The following is a 16,329-nucleotide window of genomic DNA, read 5'->3' on the forward strand; positions in this document are numbered from 1 at the left end:
TAGGTTCTAATTTCTCTATATAATGGTTAGTATACAAAACCCACATAAATAAATACATTAGTTGTAGTCTTAGGGAAATAAATAATTTTGGAATATAACAAATTGATTGAATGCTTGGCTCTAAAATACTCTCAAACAAACAAGACTAAAGTTCAAAGACCTTCTAGTAGTGTACAGAAAATGTTCTAAGGGCTGGTTTAATTCCATGAGAAAAACAAAGCTGATAATAATCATAAGTTCAAATTGGAAGTCAGAATCCTTACTGCAAATTCTTGAGTGAGACAGGTTTTTGTTCATACATGCTATATAGCCAAAAATACCATGTATGAATAAGATGGTAAATTAAACCCTTTGAGGTTTTAATTTAATCACTGGGTTTACATTTATGCCCCCCCCTAAACAAATAAATGTGGTGGTAAAGGTTGTTCTGGGAAAGAACAAGATTTGAACAAATTTTCCCTCTTCCCTGGTTTCTTCTTAATTATATTTCACTGAAACTAATTTTCACTGGTCTTTTGAGGTATATTCTGGTATCTGAAGCAGTTTAAAACAGTCATCTGTTCCCTGACCCCCTACTCCCATATTCCTCTTTGTCCTTTTGTCCTTTTTGTGTTTTATGGAGTGTGTTACTCAGTTAAGGGTCAGGTTAGGGCACTGGGAAGATTTGAGGCATGGCAACGTGGGGCTTCTTTGCATTCAAGTGTTTCCTCTTTGCTCCACCAAGCCTAAGCCAACATTGACACCAACCAGTGATCAAGGTCTGAAGTGAAAATCTCCTTGAGATTAAAACCAACAGATTTCTTGGCTCCAATGCCATATTTCAGTTCTACTTTCTCTTTAATGCAGGATTTCTCAACAGTGGCACTATTGGCATTTTGGACCTGTTAATTCTTCGTGTGGAAGGCTGTCCTGTGTATTATAAGTGTTACCAGAATCCCCGGCCTGTAGCCACTAGATGCCAATGCACCTGGCCCCATCCACTAACAATCAAAAATGTATCTAATGGACCTTTTGACACCTCCCCCAGATGTCCCTGGGGGTCAAAATCACCCTTGGTTGAGAGGCATTGTTCTAATGCACTAGAGGCTAGGAAATGCACCTGTTTGTGTTATATCAGGGGAAGACATTTATTCACTCTTTAAAAAAAAATAAAGTCTCGCTAATTTTTATAGCTAATTTTTTGCATTATAGCTAATAATCCACAGGATTAGCTCAATAGGGAGAAAGAGAGACTATCACTTAAACAGTTTTTCAGGCTTGTTTCAGAAAATGAGATCATAAAGAGAATGCAAGAATTAAGTCTTCCAGCTTTAGAATATCCAGGGATGCATATTAGTAAATCCGGACTGGAGCCAATGGACATATCCTTAGGCAAGGGAGAGTAATACTAATAACACTGGTGTGACTTTAGAGATGATCAGTGCTTCGTTCGTGCCATTTCTACCAGTGTGGCAGTAAATCACAGTCCTGATCTCTCAGAATTCACTGCCAGAACTTCTTTAGGCTTTTCACTCTCCTGCCTCCCCATCAAGACTGAAGTCGAAGAGAGGAGAGGGGGCTTGATCATTAACTGAGAATATCCCCCAAATGGAAGGGGAGGGGAGAGGTGTTGGAACATGCATGTGCCCAGCATGTACCTACATGACCATGTCAGAGTAGGAGATAGAAGATGGCATCCCTCCAGATGCCAGGGAAGCAGGTGGAGGTACACATGTTTGAAGGCTAGGCTTTGGGAGATCAGCTACTGGTACTTGAGCTCCTCCTGCAAGTGTAAACACAGAGGTTACAGTTGAAAGGCCACATTTTAAAATCAACCATATTCCTTGAGCAGGTGTACATTAAACACCTGCCTGGCATAGAGGTTCAGGAATGAGTGGAGAAGAGGAGGAGGAAAAATGTAGCTAATCGAGCACCTGACCTGTAATAAGCACTCATTATATATGTGATGAATGAATGGATGGATGAATGAATGAACAAGCCTTTGAGAAGAAAAGGTACACAATAATCCTGATGTTATGTATAACGCTGACAGGACAAAGCATTGTCCTGTTGGCCGAGAAGATTGTCACAGCTCCTTTTAGCTTCTGAAATGTTAGCCTCACACTGGGCCTGCTCTACTCACAGTCATGGTGTGGGGATTTGAGGAGTCCACAGACAGTCTCCCAGCCACGCCTGGTTGTCTGCTAGTCTAAAAGGAAGTACTAACCAGTCGTGGGCTTGTGTGTGGGGGCCCACCACTCTACCATCCGCACAAACGACCCCCACTCGGCACAGGCGAGACCACAGGCCCTGTGCTTGGCACGATTCCTGGAAATGCAGAACAGGCTCCTTTATTCCAGTCTCCAGGCTTCTGGCTTGCGAGGAATACTGCCTGGCTGTGAAGCGTTTTATAGGATTATAACGGGTTGTGCCGAAGGCGAGTTCTGAAAGGCACTTTGTGCCTTTGCTTTGAGTGAAGCTGCCTGTTAGGGCAGTGTTGTTCCTAAGCCCATAAACACATACACACAGGCAGGATGGGGAGTGCCAGGCTCCTGGGGCCACTTAGCTTGGCGGCATTGTGGGGCTAGACCAGCTTCCCTCAACTGTGACACTAACCTCAGGATGTGCTTGGAAACCCTCCTGTAGGGCTGCCTGTTTTCCGACAAAGTCTTTGATCATGGACACCCCTGGTTAGAGTCCCAGGCAGATTGCCCAAACCCCAAATATGTTAATGGAGGTGAAGTACATTACATATAGGGGAGGTTCTGAAGTCAGGGCACTAGGTGGAAATTGCATGGGGTCAAAAAATACCCTTGAAAATTCTTTAAATGTCTCAAGGACCACATACGTGGCTTATATATACCCAAAATTGCTGGCTTGAGTTTACAGGCTTTGTTGTACTGAAAATATATGTCTTTAAACACCAGAATCCTATTCAGGGTGGGGAGACATTCATGCTATGAGAAGCTTGGAAGAATCAGACCACCCAAGGGAACTCCAGATTCCCATCTTTCACAATCGTTTTGTAGCTTATGTTTTTTTGCAGCACTATTTAAATTGTTACAGGCCATTAGCAATCTTTCTGCCTCTGTCTGTCTCTCTCTCCTTGCCTAGCACATATAGTGAAAAAGACATAAGTTTGCTGTACATATGTTGGTGTAGCCCTGTATATTCATTGATTTTTATGGTTCCAACACCTTTTAAAGAGGGCAAAAAAAATGTTTTAAGAGAAAATGGATATGGCAGCCTTCTTTTTGACCAATTCATTGCTCTGCAATAGTTGTACTTAAACTTGAAGTTAAAGCCCCCTCCATTTCTTAGGGTTTATTTATTTATTATTGCACTGGTCTTATGGTATGTCAGACTCCTTGCTTGGTTCTAAGGATACTGCAGTGAGCAGCCGTGTCCCAGGGCTGTCAGAATTTGCCAAGGTGACTCTTTCCTTCATCAAGTGCTGTAAGTCCATTTTCCAACTAAAGTACAAGGCCTAGCAAGCTCCACTGGGGATCAAAGCCTGTCCCCAAATGGACTATTGATGACCAGAGTCTTCTAGTTGAGATGGTGGGTCTGTGAGGGCCCGAAGAGCAGGTAGAGGAAGAGAATAAGAAGTGGCTCTGGGTTCTTCAGTGAAGATCCTTGGTGGCCAGACAAGCCCCAGCTTGTCACTGCCTCTTGGTCCTGCTTTGGCTGCATAGTTATCAGAGGCTGCATGTCACTGGCTTGTGGCCCTGCTTTTGGCTGCATAGGTAATCTGGGGCTTCTTGGAGATGGGGTTACCCTCACTCCCCCACCAAGCTTGGTCAAGCTTTCGAGGGAAGGGGGTACTTGTGTGAGCTCCCCATGAGTGCAGCTCAGGCTAAAAGGATAAGGTTGTGTTCAGGAATATGAATAGGAAAATGAGTAGCTCTGAGCTGCTCTTTCCCATCCCATACCTCTTTTCTGGCCATTTCTCTTCCTGTTACTTCAGGTTATATATTTGAGGGAGAAAAATCAGGTACTCTCTTTAATCTCGGTTGGAACCCCCATTCATTCAGGAGCCCCCTTTACACATGTGGCAATTAGCAGGCTGGCTAAACTGGGCCAGATTCTTCCTGTTTCCAAAGGCAGTTTGTCTTCAGTAGCTGGGTAGAAAGGTGGGTAGATTTAGTGTCAGGGTGTAGGTTTGATACTGGGAAGAAAGCGCTATATGTGTTATGAGGTTTCCTGCCTGTAAAGTAGCAACTGCTAGGTTCTGACCTCAACTGGAAGCAAAGAACACTGAAACAAAAACTAAAAATCACCATTCCCCCTACCTCCTGCATACCCAAGAAGTGAAAGTAAAAGACAGTTGTCCCCAGACCACCACCTGATGTGGCTATGACTTTCACATAAGGAGAAAAAAGATTCAACAGTGCAGCCTACAAAATAACATTTGAGATAATAATTTTAATATTAAAAACCGTATTTCTAGTTTCCAAAGTAATACACGAGTATATTTTTCTGTAAAATATTAAAACATTAACTATATATTTAAAGTCCCCTTTATCCACTGTCTTTAATCCTTTAATCCCAGATGCCTCCCCTAAACCACAAGTGAACTGGTAAAAGTTTGGTGCAGTTTCTCCCAGACAGTGTTTAGCGTCATTTACCTACAAATATGTCTCTATAGAAAATATATGGTATCTTTTGTAGATGTTTTTAACACAAATAGTATTGTACTGTGCTTACTCTGTGATTATTTTTAAACTGAACGTAATACATTGGTCATCTTTCCATGCCACACCTACACACCCATGGACCCATCTCCTTTTTTTTTTCTTCTTTCTTTCTTTGAGGCAGAGTCTTGCTTTGTGGCCTGGGCTAGAGTGCAGTGATCATCATAGTTCACTGCAAGCTCAAACTCCTGGGCTCAAGTGATCTTCCTGCCTCAGCCCTCAGATTGCTGGGTCTACAAGCGCAGGCCAGGAAGCCAGGCTTTTTCTATTTTTGGTAGAGACGGGGGTCTCACACTTGCTCAGGCTGGTCTCGAACTCCTGACCTCAGTGTTCTTTCCGCCTCCCATCTCCTTTTTGACCGCTGCTGAATGGTATTATATAGCGAGGAAAGTTTATTTAAGCACTCCCTGCTGATGGAGATGACCATTGTTTCCAGCTTCTTCCTTTTTTTTTTTTTTTAACTGCTCAGACAGGACTGCTGCAAACAACCTTATAATCACCTCTTTGGGCATTTACAATGTCATTGTTTCTCCAGAAAGGATCCAGAAAGGCATAGTAACCGGTCATCACTGCACGGTTTTATACCTGAAGGACACTGTCAGATTGCCCAGATTCTGAGTGGCAGGCAGGCTCTTACCATTCTAGTCATATTTCAAAGTGGGTGCAGGGGAAAAGGGCTAGAGGGAACTTTCCCCGGGGTGGTGGAAATGTTTTGTATCCTGATTGTGGAGGTGGTTACGTGGGTGTTTACATTTGTCAGAACTCAACAAACGGTACGCTTAAAATGTGTGCATTTTACTGTTTGTAGATTATACTCCAGGGTTCTTCATTAAAAAAAAAAAAAGCGCGCAGAGGAGACTGGCCTGGGAAGAAGGCAAAACAGAATACCACGTCTTTCTAATGCGGGCTTTCGCTTTCCCGAGACTCCTTCCCTCTGCACGGCTTCGCCCCAGCCTCGTCTCTAGCCGCCGCCCCTTCCACCCCGAGAGTGCAGCGAGGGAGCCCGAAAGGAGCTTTCACAGGGTCGGGCAGCCTCGCAATCGCATCTCCCTTGAGGGGCTGCGGGGACAGGGGCCGGCGGAGACAGAGGTCACGGTCCGCCGCGGGAGCGCGCTCAGCGCCCGTGCCCTAGGGGGCGTCCGCGGGGGGACACCCGGGCGCTCCCGGGATGCGGGGGGCGGTGCCGATCCGGGCCCCGCCCCGCGCCGGGCGTGCCTGGCCGAGGCCCCGCCCCCTTCGGCGGACGCGCCGGAGTCGGTGCCGGCTCGGCGAGAAGGCTGCTGTCTCCGCGTCGCTGCCACCGCCCGGCACAGTGGAGCTGGGGCCCCCTTTCGCCTGGGAGTTTTGTAGTCGCCTGGGGTCAGCGGTGACATCCCAAAGGGCAGGCCCGGCAGCCGCCATGGTGGCCAAGGATTACCCCTTCTACCTCACGGTCAAGAGGGCGAACTGCAGCCTGGAGATCCCCCCGGCCAGCTGTCCGGCCAAGGACGCCGAGGTAGGGCCCCTCCCTCCACCTGGTCCCCTTCGGGTGCTTCTGCCTGTCTCGCTGTCTCCCTCCAGCTCTCGCTCTTTCGGCACCCTCCCCAGGTCACCGTCTCTCACTCTCTGTGTGCCACTTTCTCCGTCTCCATCTCTCACACTCTTTGTGTCTCCCTGCCTCCCTCTTACCTCTTCTCTGTGGATCAAGCATGAGCTGCCTCATCTGTCCCTCTTCCTGCCCGCCTGAGAGCAGCCACCTCCTCGCCTCTGCCTCGCATCGAGTGCCCTGCAGCGCTCTCCGACTGTCCACACTCTGTCTAGACCCGGCAGAGGGACTTTCTCCTACTCTATCAGCAGGCGCAGAAGTCAGGGAAGAGCTCCCCTTTAAGCGAGTGTTTCCTCTTGCTTAGCTTGAGAGAGCAGAGGGAGGTTCTTGGGGATCCCTGTGGAAGTCTCACCGTCAGAGGTGGTCTTGCAGCTGTTTGGCAGCAAAGAGAGGACACAGAACCTCTATCACCTGTGGCCAGTGGGGGTCATTCAGCTGAGAGGCTGGGGCTAAAAGAGTAATTTGAGCGTCTCCCATATGGATCCTGAAAATGAATTAAACTCCTCAGAGCAATGGAAAGCGGCCTTGGAACATTAGAAACATTTCTTTTTCTGGGAACTTTCCTGTGCCTTGAGGGCAATGTGAGGGAGTCCTCCCAGCTAGTGTTTAGTCTGCCTTTTCCTCCTGTGTGATATTTCTCTGGCACATAGCTCAGTGGTCTTAAAGGTTGGCTTCAGCTGGAGGAAAAAGCATCCCTCTCTTTCTTTAAGGGTCTTAGGGAATACAGTTGCTTTCACTAGACCACTGATTTGCTTTGGCCAAGCTGTAGTGGAACTCACAGTACCCAGTTCATCATTGCCACTCGTATGTGTTTCTAGGAGGTCTCCACTCTCCTCCACCTCATTCTGCTAGCATAACCACTGTGACCAGGGAAAGTCTAGAGGCAGGTGTGCATCTGACCTTGTCACAGCATTCTTGGGGGTTCCACCCACCTGCCTCCCTTGGGTATGCTCAGCTGTATACACTTGGCTCGCTGAATTATGCATATTCAGGAGGACAGCATCAGAGAGATTCATTGCCTCTAACAAGAGCTGCTCCCAGCTGACAGGACTCCAAACAGTTTCCGGTTGTTGTATTCAGCTTTCTGTAAGCTGAGTGCAAACTAACTTCTCCCTCCCTGCTCCCATCCGACACCTCAGTGCAATTGAATATTTTCACAAAGAGTTTTTGTTGCCAGCAACTGTGAAAGTGTGATGGCCCTAGTAGTATTTGGATTCTTAAGTTTTGAAAGGACAGCACCTGCATAGAATTCAGGTGGTTCAGGCCTTGAAATGGATATAATGATTTTCCAATGGGAGCTTCCTAATTCAATGAATATAGAAGCAGTGTGGCTGGTGCCCCCTCAGACTCCTTTTGGAAGAAAGGATAGTATAACCAATTTAATAACAAATTGAAATGGGCTGATGAAAAGAACAGTGAGAATAGCTCTGTACTCTAACCAGTCCCTTCTTGCTATCACTTAGTCCTGTGTTTTTGAATAATTTAACTTAAGGCTGAAGTAAAACTTATCTGCTTAATTTTATTTTACTCTTCTATGTAGAATATTGATATGTATATCATAAATATAATGAAAGAAACATCACCAAATGTCAAATATTTTCTTCTTTGGTAGCTGGATCCAGATTATAAAATATGACTTATTTTTCTTTTATGGGGATGTTCTGGTGTGAGAGTAAGGATGGGGGAGGAATACTTTTGGGGAATAGTTGGTAAATATGTTTCAGGTATCACCATTGAGGCTTCTTTTTTTTCTGTTTAAATCAGAATAAAAGTATGCTTTATACACATTGAGGCAGAGCTGTCTCTTAGCTTTATTGATCTGGCATATTGCTTCCTGATAATGGAGATAGGCAAAGTTGGAATAAGAAACCTAAGTGAGTTTAGAGGGTAGTTTTCATTTTCAGTGCAAAAGACAGCCAATCCTTTGTAGGCCTAGCTTCTCTATAAGCAATTAACAAAAATACATATTTTTACCAGTAGGTGTCATCAGTATTTGTAAGTGAAAACAGCATTCATTTGTCTGCCTTTTGAAAAACATGATTATGTAATTGTTTATAAACTAGGCATTGGCTATTAATTCCTCTGAAAGTATTTTTTAAGACTGATCATTTTTTTTGTAGAAAGAATATGGTTATAATAAAAAGAAAAATGAGTCTATCCAAAGACTTTTCCAGGAAAATGGGACTCGTTGACCTTCAAAGGCAGTTGTAGCAGAACACCTGTGCCCTTTGGACATGGAATGGCCTTTCCTCCTGAATTGGCTGTAGCTAGGACAGTGTGCACAGCATGGCACTGGCAAGTGCCTTCTTGCATTTGTTCCTGTCTTTGCAGCAAGTGTACTAGGGAAGGCTACTTAGGAAAAGGCTTCTGAAAAGCAGGCAAATGTCCTTGATGTGCATTTGATACCCTACATTTGAGTGAAAAATATGCAAAAGTAAACATTCTCTTAAAAGAAAATAATGAAATTTCTACTCAAGATTTAAGTGCTGTGTAATTTTTTTTTATTTCAGTGGTAGTTTCCAGTGAAAGCAAAAAAGAAAAAGATAATACTTTTAAAAAGTATTTTTATTTTCTTTAAATGATCTATTTTAAGCTTCTGAAAATATTCTACATGCATTATGATATTGCGTGTCTGATAGTGCATGTCTGTTAATATAATACTGCTTCTTAATCTGGTATTTCTTTTGACATGGGTGTATAAGTTGGGTTGCAAATGTTTAATTTTAATACCGGTAACCAGCTAGATCCTTCCGGCTCTAATCATTACTAGTGAAATTTAAAGAGCTTAATTCATAGCTCTAGACTTCCACAGAAAAACATGGTATGACGTGAGCATCATTAAGTTTATTTCTTCCGATTGTTCATGTAGCTTTGCTCAATTTATCTCTGTTTTCATATTTATTGGTTGCTCACTTCCCATGCCAGGAGGTCTTTCTAGCCATGTTAGGTGCTCTTAACACCTGATCAAATCACTAAAAGAAAAACGGTTAGAGCTAATGAATTATTGTTAGAGCTAATGATTGTAAGTTAAAAATCACTATTTTCCCATGGTGAGGTTTGCTTTTAAAGAAAGTAGTCTCAAAAAGAAAAGAAAAGGAAAAAGGATCAGGTGAGTTGGGCACATTGGTTTAGGAAGCTAGAGCCTGGTGAGAAGCTTTTAAAAGTTTTGGGTTGATTTTATTTTTAATGAAAATACACAGAGGTGTTTCTGTTATTTCTAAGAATATATCTGACAACTTGGTAGACAACTTACTTTTGGTTTTAGGATTCACCATCTTAGATGTTGGTCAGCATTAGGCCTGATTTAGTTAGTGGTATTTGTAGCCATTGCATTTGTCTCTCTGGTTCTAAAATTTTGTAGCACATAGACTATATGCCTGTCTCATCAATAGTGGAATACTTCCCTGGGTCTCAAAAGTATAGGTTCTGACTTTGACTTGCCATGCACCTAGAAATGACAGAGTTCTATTCCTTTTCTAAGTCTACCATGTCTAGTGTCTCACTTGAGACCCCCAGCCATGTTGTAAGGTTAACATAAAGCATGCATTATTCTCTCCACTTGATGAATAAAGACACTGAAGGGAGGTGAATTGCAGAAAGCCACATAGGAAATCAGCAGCTAAGCCAAGATCCAATGCCACATTTCCCGATGGACTCAGTCCAGTATTTAATATCAGTATCCCTTGTAGCATCTAATGGTATTTACCTCTGTGGGGAGAAAAATGTGGGACAAATACAAAACTTAACAGACATGCAAAATGCCTTAAAATATTATTTTTTAAATATGTAATCTTAAGCATCTTATGTAACTGAGAAGGTACTTTTTAAGCCTCAACTCTAAAGGGCAAAGTGAACCCTATGCTCCTTCCATGATTTATGCCTCCATCAGTCAACGTGTGCATTTGAAAATTGTATGCACCTGGGCTGTACTCCTTGACTACCAGCTGGAGAGCTAAAGGGTTACCAGTTTGCAGTAATTTATACATTTCTTGGAATCTGTAACATATAGTATTGAATTGACAGTATATATGAACAACTACATGGAAATAGTCATATGGAGTTATTACAGTTAGAAACCTATGATTTCTTCAGATGACTCAATAAATGAGCTCCATGAATCATGTGATCTCAGAGATCTTCCTGGGTGGGGAGCCACACAGAGTTACCCACAGAAGGGCCATCACTTGCTGGTAGGATCTGGTTATAAGCCAACATTCTGTGGCTGTTCAGTTGGAAAAGTATCTTGAGGCTCTTGGACCTCCAGGATGCATATGAAATAGGAACAGGTTTATTAGAGGAAAATATGTTGACTTTACACATGTATGTTTAAGACTATTCAGAGGCTAGGCACGGTGGCTCACTCCTGTAATACTAGCACTCTAGGAGGCCGAGGCAGGTGGATTGTTTGAGCTCAGAAGTTCGAGACCAGCCTGAGCAAGAGTGTGAGACCCCGTCTCTACTAAAAAAAAATAGAAAGAAATTAGCTGGACAACTAAAAATATATAGAAAGAAATTAGCTGGGCATGGTGGCACATGCCTGTAATCCCACCTACTTGGGAGGCTGAGGCAGGAGGATCACTTGAGCCCAGGAGTTTGAGATTGCTGTGAGCTAGGCTGATGCCACGGCACTCTAGCCTGGGCAACAGAGTGAGACTCTGTCTCCAAAAAAAAAAAAAAAAAACTGTTCAGGACATCTACTTAGAAATAAGAGTCAGTGCCATCTCCACCACCTGCTTAGTGGTGACCTTAGGCAACCTCTCCAAGCCTCAGTTTCCTCAGTGGTAAAATGGAAATGATGATAGTTATGTCTCTATCTAGGACCATAGTGAGGGTCAAATGAGATGATTGATGTTTACGGCTTAACATGGTTCCTGGCACCTAGTAAATGCTTAATAAATATTATCATTGAGATCTTTGCATCTCAAAAAAAAAATCTCTAAAATTGTCTTAAACATCATGATCACCATCCTAATTTTGTAAATGCTATTTTACACACAGTGGTGCATTAGGACATTTACTGTAAGTCCTTTTCTTTAATCGTCACAACAATCCTATGGGGTTGATGATATTGCCCTCTTTTATATAAGAAGAGACTACGGCTCAGAGCAGGGTAGTGGCCTTCCCAGGATGGCTGAGCTACTAGGTGGAGGAGATGAGATTCACAACCCAGTCTGACACTGAAGTCTGTACTTTCCCAACCACATCACATTGCCTCTGAATAACTAAATTATTGGTCTCCTCACCACACAGCATGTGAAGGATGAACCTGTCTGCCCGAGCAAATTGCCTGATGCTCAAAGGCCAATTTCTGACAGCCCACTTCATAGAATGGCTGCAATTCACAGGAGTAGGGTTTGCAAGCCCCCATTTGGAAGGGTTTGGGTAATTTCCGTTTTGTGTTGCTCAAGGAGCTGGTCTTTGGCAGAATTCCACATACTCAGTTCTATGGGGGTGACACTGTTAATTCTTCTCTTAGTCATTTTGCTTATCTACATTAACTACCAGCTTTCCACATAAACCAATAACTGGAAAGCTTAACTACCATCTGGATATTTGTAAATTGTGTCATTTTCCCAAGACACCCAGTGATTGCCTGTAAAATCCTGGATCAGTGCCACTGTTTCATAACTACTGAATGAAAATAAATTACTGATTATATCCTAATTTTGCAAAGCCCTGTGTAAATGTAATTGTTATTAATGATGTGTGTGTATCTGGAAGGGCTACTTCATTTATGATGTATATGTGCGGTTGCCTTCCATAATTTGCCAGCATTGGTAATGGGTAGAGGTCACACATGAAATGAGGAAATTGCTGTGATTGCATTGCCATTTATTCTTGTGCTTGTGGACTGTCAGGAGTGAAGGCCCAGTGCTTTCTAATGCCTTCCATTTTTTATAAATTGACAACCAGTAACTAGCTTAGAAGAGGCTTTGTCACAAGTTAATCAGGTTTCTGAACCTTTCCTTGGAAAGGAGTGGTTCTTTTTAAGTGTAGAAACACTTGTGCCTGGACCTTCTGTACTTGGGCCATTGTGTCCTTTTGCGAGAAGGCAGCCCTGATTATTAGTAAACTTCAATTAATTGGAGCTGAACCAGAAACCTTAACAGTAAATTCATTAGACTTTTTTTTTTTCCCCTTTCTGGCCCTTAAGATGAGGAGGAAAGGAGTAGCAAAACCCGGAGATTTATGAAACAAACAAAACCAGCCTCCAGGAAATGACCTGGGGTCATTGCATCAGAGAACCTCAGAGTGGGAAAGGCCTGTCGAGAATATGTAGCCTAATTCTTATTCACTACTGGATCCATTCAATTTCTGCTTAAACACCTCCAGAGACAGAAAGCTCGTAACCTTCTGAGGCCATATGTAGTCAGCCCTCTGTATCTGCCTGTTTCTCATCCATAGATTCAACCAACCACAGATGGAAAATATTCAGAAAAAAAATAGCAATACAATAATAATAATACAAATAAAAAATACAGCATAACAGCTATTTACATAGCATTTACATTGTATTAGGTATTATAAGTAAACTAGAGATGATTTAAAGATAGCAGGATATACATAGGATATACACAAATACTATTCCATTTTATATCAGGGACTTGAGCATCTGTGGATTTTGGTATCTGCAGGCATCCTGGAACCAAACCGCCTTGGATCTTGAAGGACAACTGTACTCCGTCTTTGTTTAGTATAGATCATGAAAAAAATCCTTTCTTAATTGTAACATTACTTTCTGGAGCTGCATATTATGCAGTAATACTTACATGTTACCACCTTAAATATTTGAAAACTGCTCTTTCTCCCCATCTCTCCCACTCCACACATGTGTACTCTCCCTCTTTCTCTTCCCTCAGGTGCTTTCCTTCGCTTGGCTAGATGTTCCTTGTTCCTCTAACTTTTCCAAATGCGACATACTGTTATATCTCTTTCCTGTCCTTATTTCTTCTGGACATCTTTAGCGTGCCTAGAAATCTTGAATATTAATCAGTCCAAAGACACTGTATGATACTGTATGAATAAGATTTCTTTTATGTTTAATGTGCTTCCTTATACAAGAGAAGTAGACTAATACATTGAAAAAGATTTTTGAAATAAAGATGACAGACAAGATTAATATCTTTGTTACATAGTTTATACAGATGTAAAAATACCCTAAGACATCCATTGACAGATGGGCAAAAGACACTATTAGGCAGTTCAAACACAAGAACTCTTTATGACAGTAAAGATTATTTAAAATGTTCACTCTAATAAGAATTATAGAAATGAAAAAGACAAACAATAATAAGGCACTATTTCATACCTAATTGATAATGCAACTATTTTAAAGACATAGTAAAACCAAATGCTGTGCATGTTGCAGGAAAATAACACATGTCTTTGTGCATATTAAAAGACAAAAAAGGTTCAAATCTTTGGATCCAGTATTCCAGCTCTTGGGGCAGGGAAAGCTGTGTGTCCAAAGTTATTCATAATGACATTATTTACAGTAATATTCATGCTTTATATTTGTGCATTTTACAGGTTTCAAGGCACTTTTATATTCTTTGACTCACTTTAGTATAATTATCCTCATCTTAAAGATGATACCAAGGGTCAGAGAGATTCATGATTTGTCCAAGATTACGCAGCTGGGAGTGGCATAGCTAGAGCTTGAAGTCCAATTGTCTGATTCCAATCTAGCATCCTTTCCTATTTGTTTCTAATAGCCAGAAAAGCCAGCAACCTCTGTGTCCTGTATTAAGGGAATAGATCCATGACCATGGCTTCTGGCACTGGGGTCAGTGGTACCATTTGCAGCCATTACTCCCTAGCAAACAAAAATACCCTAGTGTTCCTGGAAAAAATAAAGAGGAAAAAAGCTGAGCATACTTACATACACAATGTAACAAATATAAACCTATATGTAGGCATATGGGATATAGAGAAGTGGGGGAAGGGACTTTACAATCAGAACACCCCCTCCCTTTTTCACTGTGCTCACTAACTTCATAGCAGTGCCACCCTGTGTTCAGATAACAGTCAGTTATTTTCCTGTGCATTATCTCCTTTGAACCTTGTACCAGCTGTGGGAGCTGGGCTAGGCAAGGACTGTCCTCTTCGTTTGTCAACTGAGGAAACAGAAATTTGGAGAGATTAGGAGGAAGAGCCCAAATATTGGTTCCTCCTTGCCCAGCATTGACTTCTTGGCATGCCACAGTGTTGACTTAAGCCAGTCATGTTCCTGAGGAGGGTAGGAAGCAACACTGTCTATTTGGGGGATATTCAAAGTGAACCCCATTAAAGTTAGAACATTGCATGCAGTGACCTTGCCTGGGGGCTAGTGGACCAGTGGGCCTTTCCCTTGGCCTACACTTCAAAAGATCCAACTTCAAGGCCTAACTTTTTATTTGATGTGAGGTCAGTGTTAAAGTAAACAAAAAGCCCACAAAGAATAGATAGATATGAACTTCTGTACGGGTAGGTGACATATCTTAAAATGATGCCTTTCTGAACTCTGCAGACCTAATGTTTGCAGCAGAGGTAATAAATAGTAAGGAGAAATACAGTATTTCCCTAGGGTACTCTTTGTGTAGATACCACTAGAAGTTGGCAACCTGATTAAATTAAATAAAACTAAGAGCCCATGTCTGGACCTTGAAAAAATAAAGGTAAAAAAAAATATTTAGGACTTGCCTCTAGTTTCAGATTTGGAAGTTTGGAGTCTTCCTGGAGGAAGAAGGTGCAGAAGGAAAAAGGGAACAAGCCAGTTGGTGGAAAGAGGTGGATGTGGGTCTGAGGGCAAGGAGGTTAAAAGCTTCCCTCTGGGTGCTTTCTAGCCTGAATTCAAGGCCAATGCAAGCTGCCTTCTCTAGTGTGTTATCTTATATTGCCATAATCCCCAAATGAGGAAGGCCTGTCAAGAGCCACCCCAGGCAAATATGGAGAAGATAACTGAAGGTCACTGGTAAGGACTATTTTTGTTTGTTTATTAATATGTTTATTTCATATATGCATGGGAGATATCAAGAGAACAAGTAGTTCTCAAAGAGAAGGCTTTGAATTCTAGCTTATATAGCACCTTCAACAAAGAACAGTAAATTTTTAGAGAAGTGACAAGACAAAGGAAAAGAACTTCTTAAAAATTTTTATTTCAGAATATTACGGGGGTACAGACGTTTTGGTTACATAAATTGCTTTTGTACCAGTTGAGTCAAAGTTGTAAGTGTGCCCCAGATAGTGTGCATTGTACCTGTTAGGTATGAATTTACCCATCCCCTCCTCCCCACTCCCTTCTGCTTAATTTCCAGTGAATGTTGTTTCCATTTGTGTACATAAGTGTTGATCAATTAGTTCCAGTTTAATGGTGTTTAATTTTTGACTTCACACGGGAGGGGGAGGGATGGATTGGCTCATCAATATCCTGTTAGGTTTTGGTGGTCTTGATTCATTTTCTCACACCTTGTCAGCCATCCTACTTGCTGGTTGGTGGTTGTCTTGGGTGCTTCTGGGTGTGGTCTTGCAGAAGGAGTCAGAAACCACTGTGAAGAAGGAAATAATGTCTGAGCATGGTGGTTCAAGCCTGTAATCCTAGCACTTCGGGAGGCCAAGGTGGGAGGATCACTTGAGGCCAGGAGTTTGAGACCAGCCTAAGCAAGAACCACAGACCCTGTCTCTACAAAAAATAGAAAAATCAGCCAGGCATAGTGGCACTTGCCTGTAGTCCCAGCTGCTTGGGAGGCTAAGGCAGGAGGATCACTTGAGCCCAGGAGTTGGAGGTTGCAGTGAGCTATCATGACATCACAGTACACTAGCCTGGAAGACAAAGTGGGACCCTGTCGTCCCCCACCACCAAGAAGGAAATAAACTGTTAGTAGAGGGGGGAAACTGATGGGGGCTTGTGTGTAAGCCACAGATACATGATGAATTGTCACCTTTACCTCCTTCTGTCTTAGTTGTTTCATGGTGACTTATCTAAGAGCTTTGAAGGAGAAAGCATCAGAAAAGGCATCTTGTTTCCTCCTGTTAGTCTTTGAATGCTTTCTGCCCAGGCTCTAATGGCCTAGGAGAGTGAGCTTGGTTTTG

At 42.5% G+C, this 16,329-nt stretch overlaps 1 protein-coding gene across 5 annotated transcripts in view; it reads left to right on the forward strand.

Moving 5' to 3' along the window:
• ARHGEF3 (Rho guanine nucleotide exchange factor 3) overlaps nt 1–16,329 on the forward strand; it is a 290,909-nt gene that overhangs the window by 219,797 nt on the left and 54,783 nt on the right. The window contains exon 1 of one of the 5 annotated variants that reach the window (XM_045530916.1): nt 5,925–6,168. The exons of 3 other annotated variants lie outside the window; for them this stretch is intronic. In XM_045530916.1, coding sequence (XP_045386872.1) covers nt 6,073–6,168 — 96 coding nt within the window. In that variant the 5' untranslated portion in view covers nt 5,925–6,072. Of the gene's footprint in view, nt 1–5,924; nt 6,169–16,329 lie in introns of those variants that run through there. One more of the 5 variants, XM_045530918.1, reaches the window with a different exon arrangement.

The sequence above is a fragment of the Lemur catta genome, chromosome 18 (genome assembly GCF_020740605.2).
Source record: "Lemur catta isolate mLemCat1 chromosome 18, mLemCat1.pri, whole genome shotgun sequence".
In the NCBI taxonomy this organism is placed as follows: domain Eukaryota; kingdom Metazoa; phylum Chordata; class Mammalia; order Primates; family Lemuridae; genus Lemur; species Lemur catta.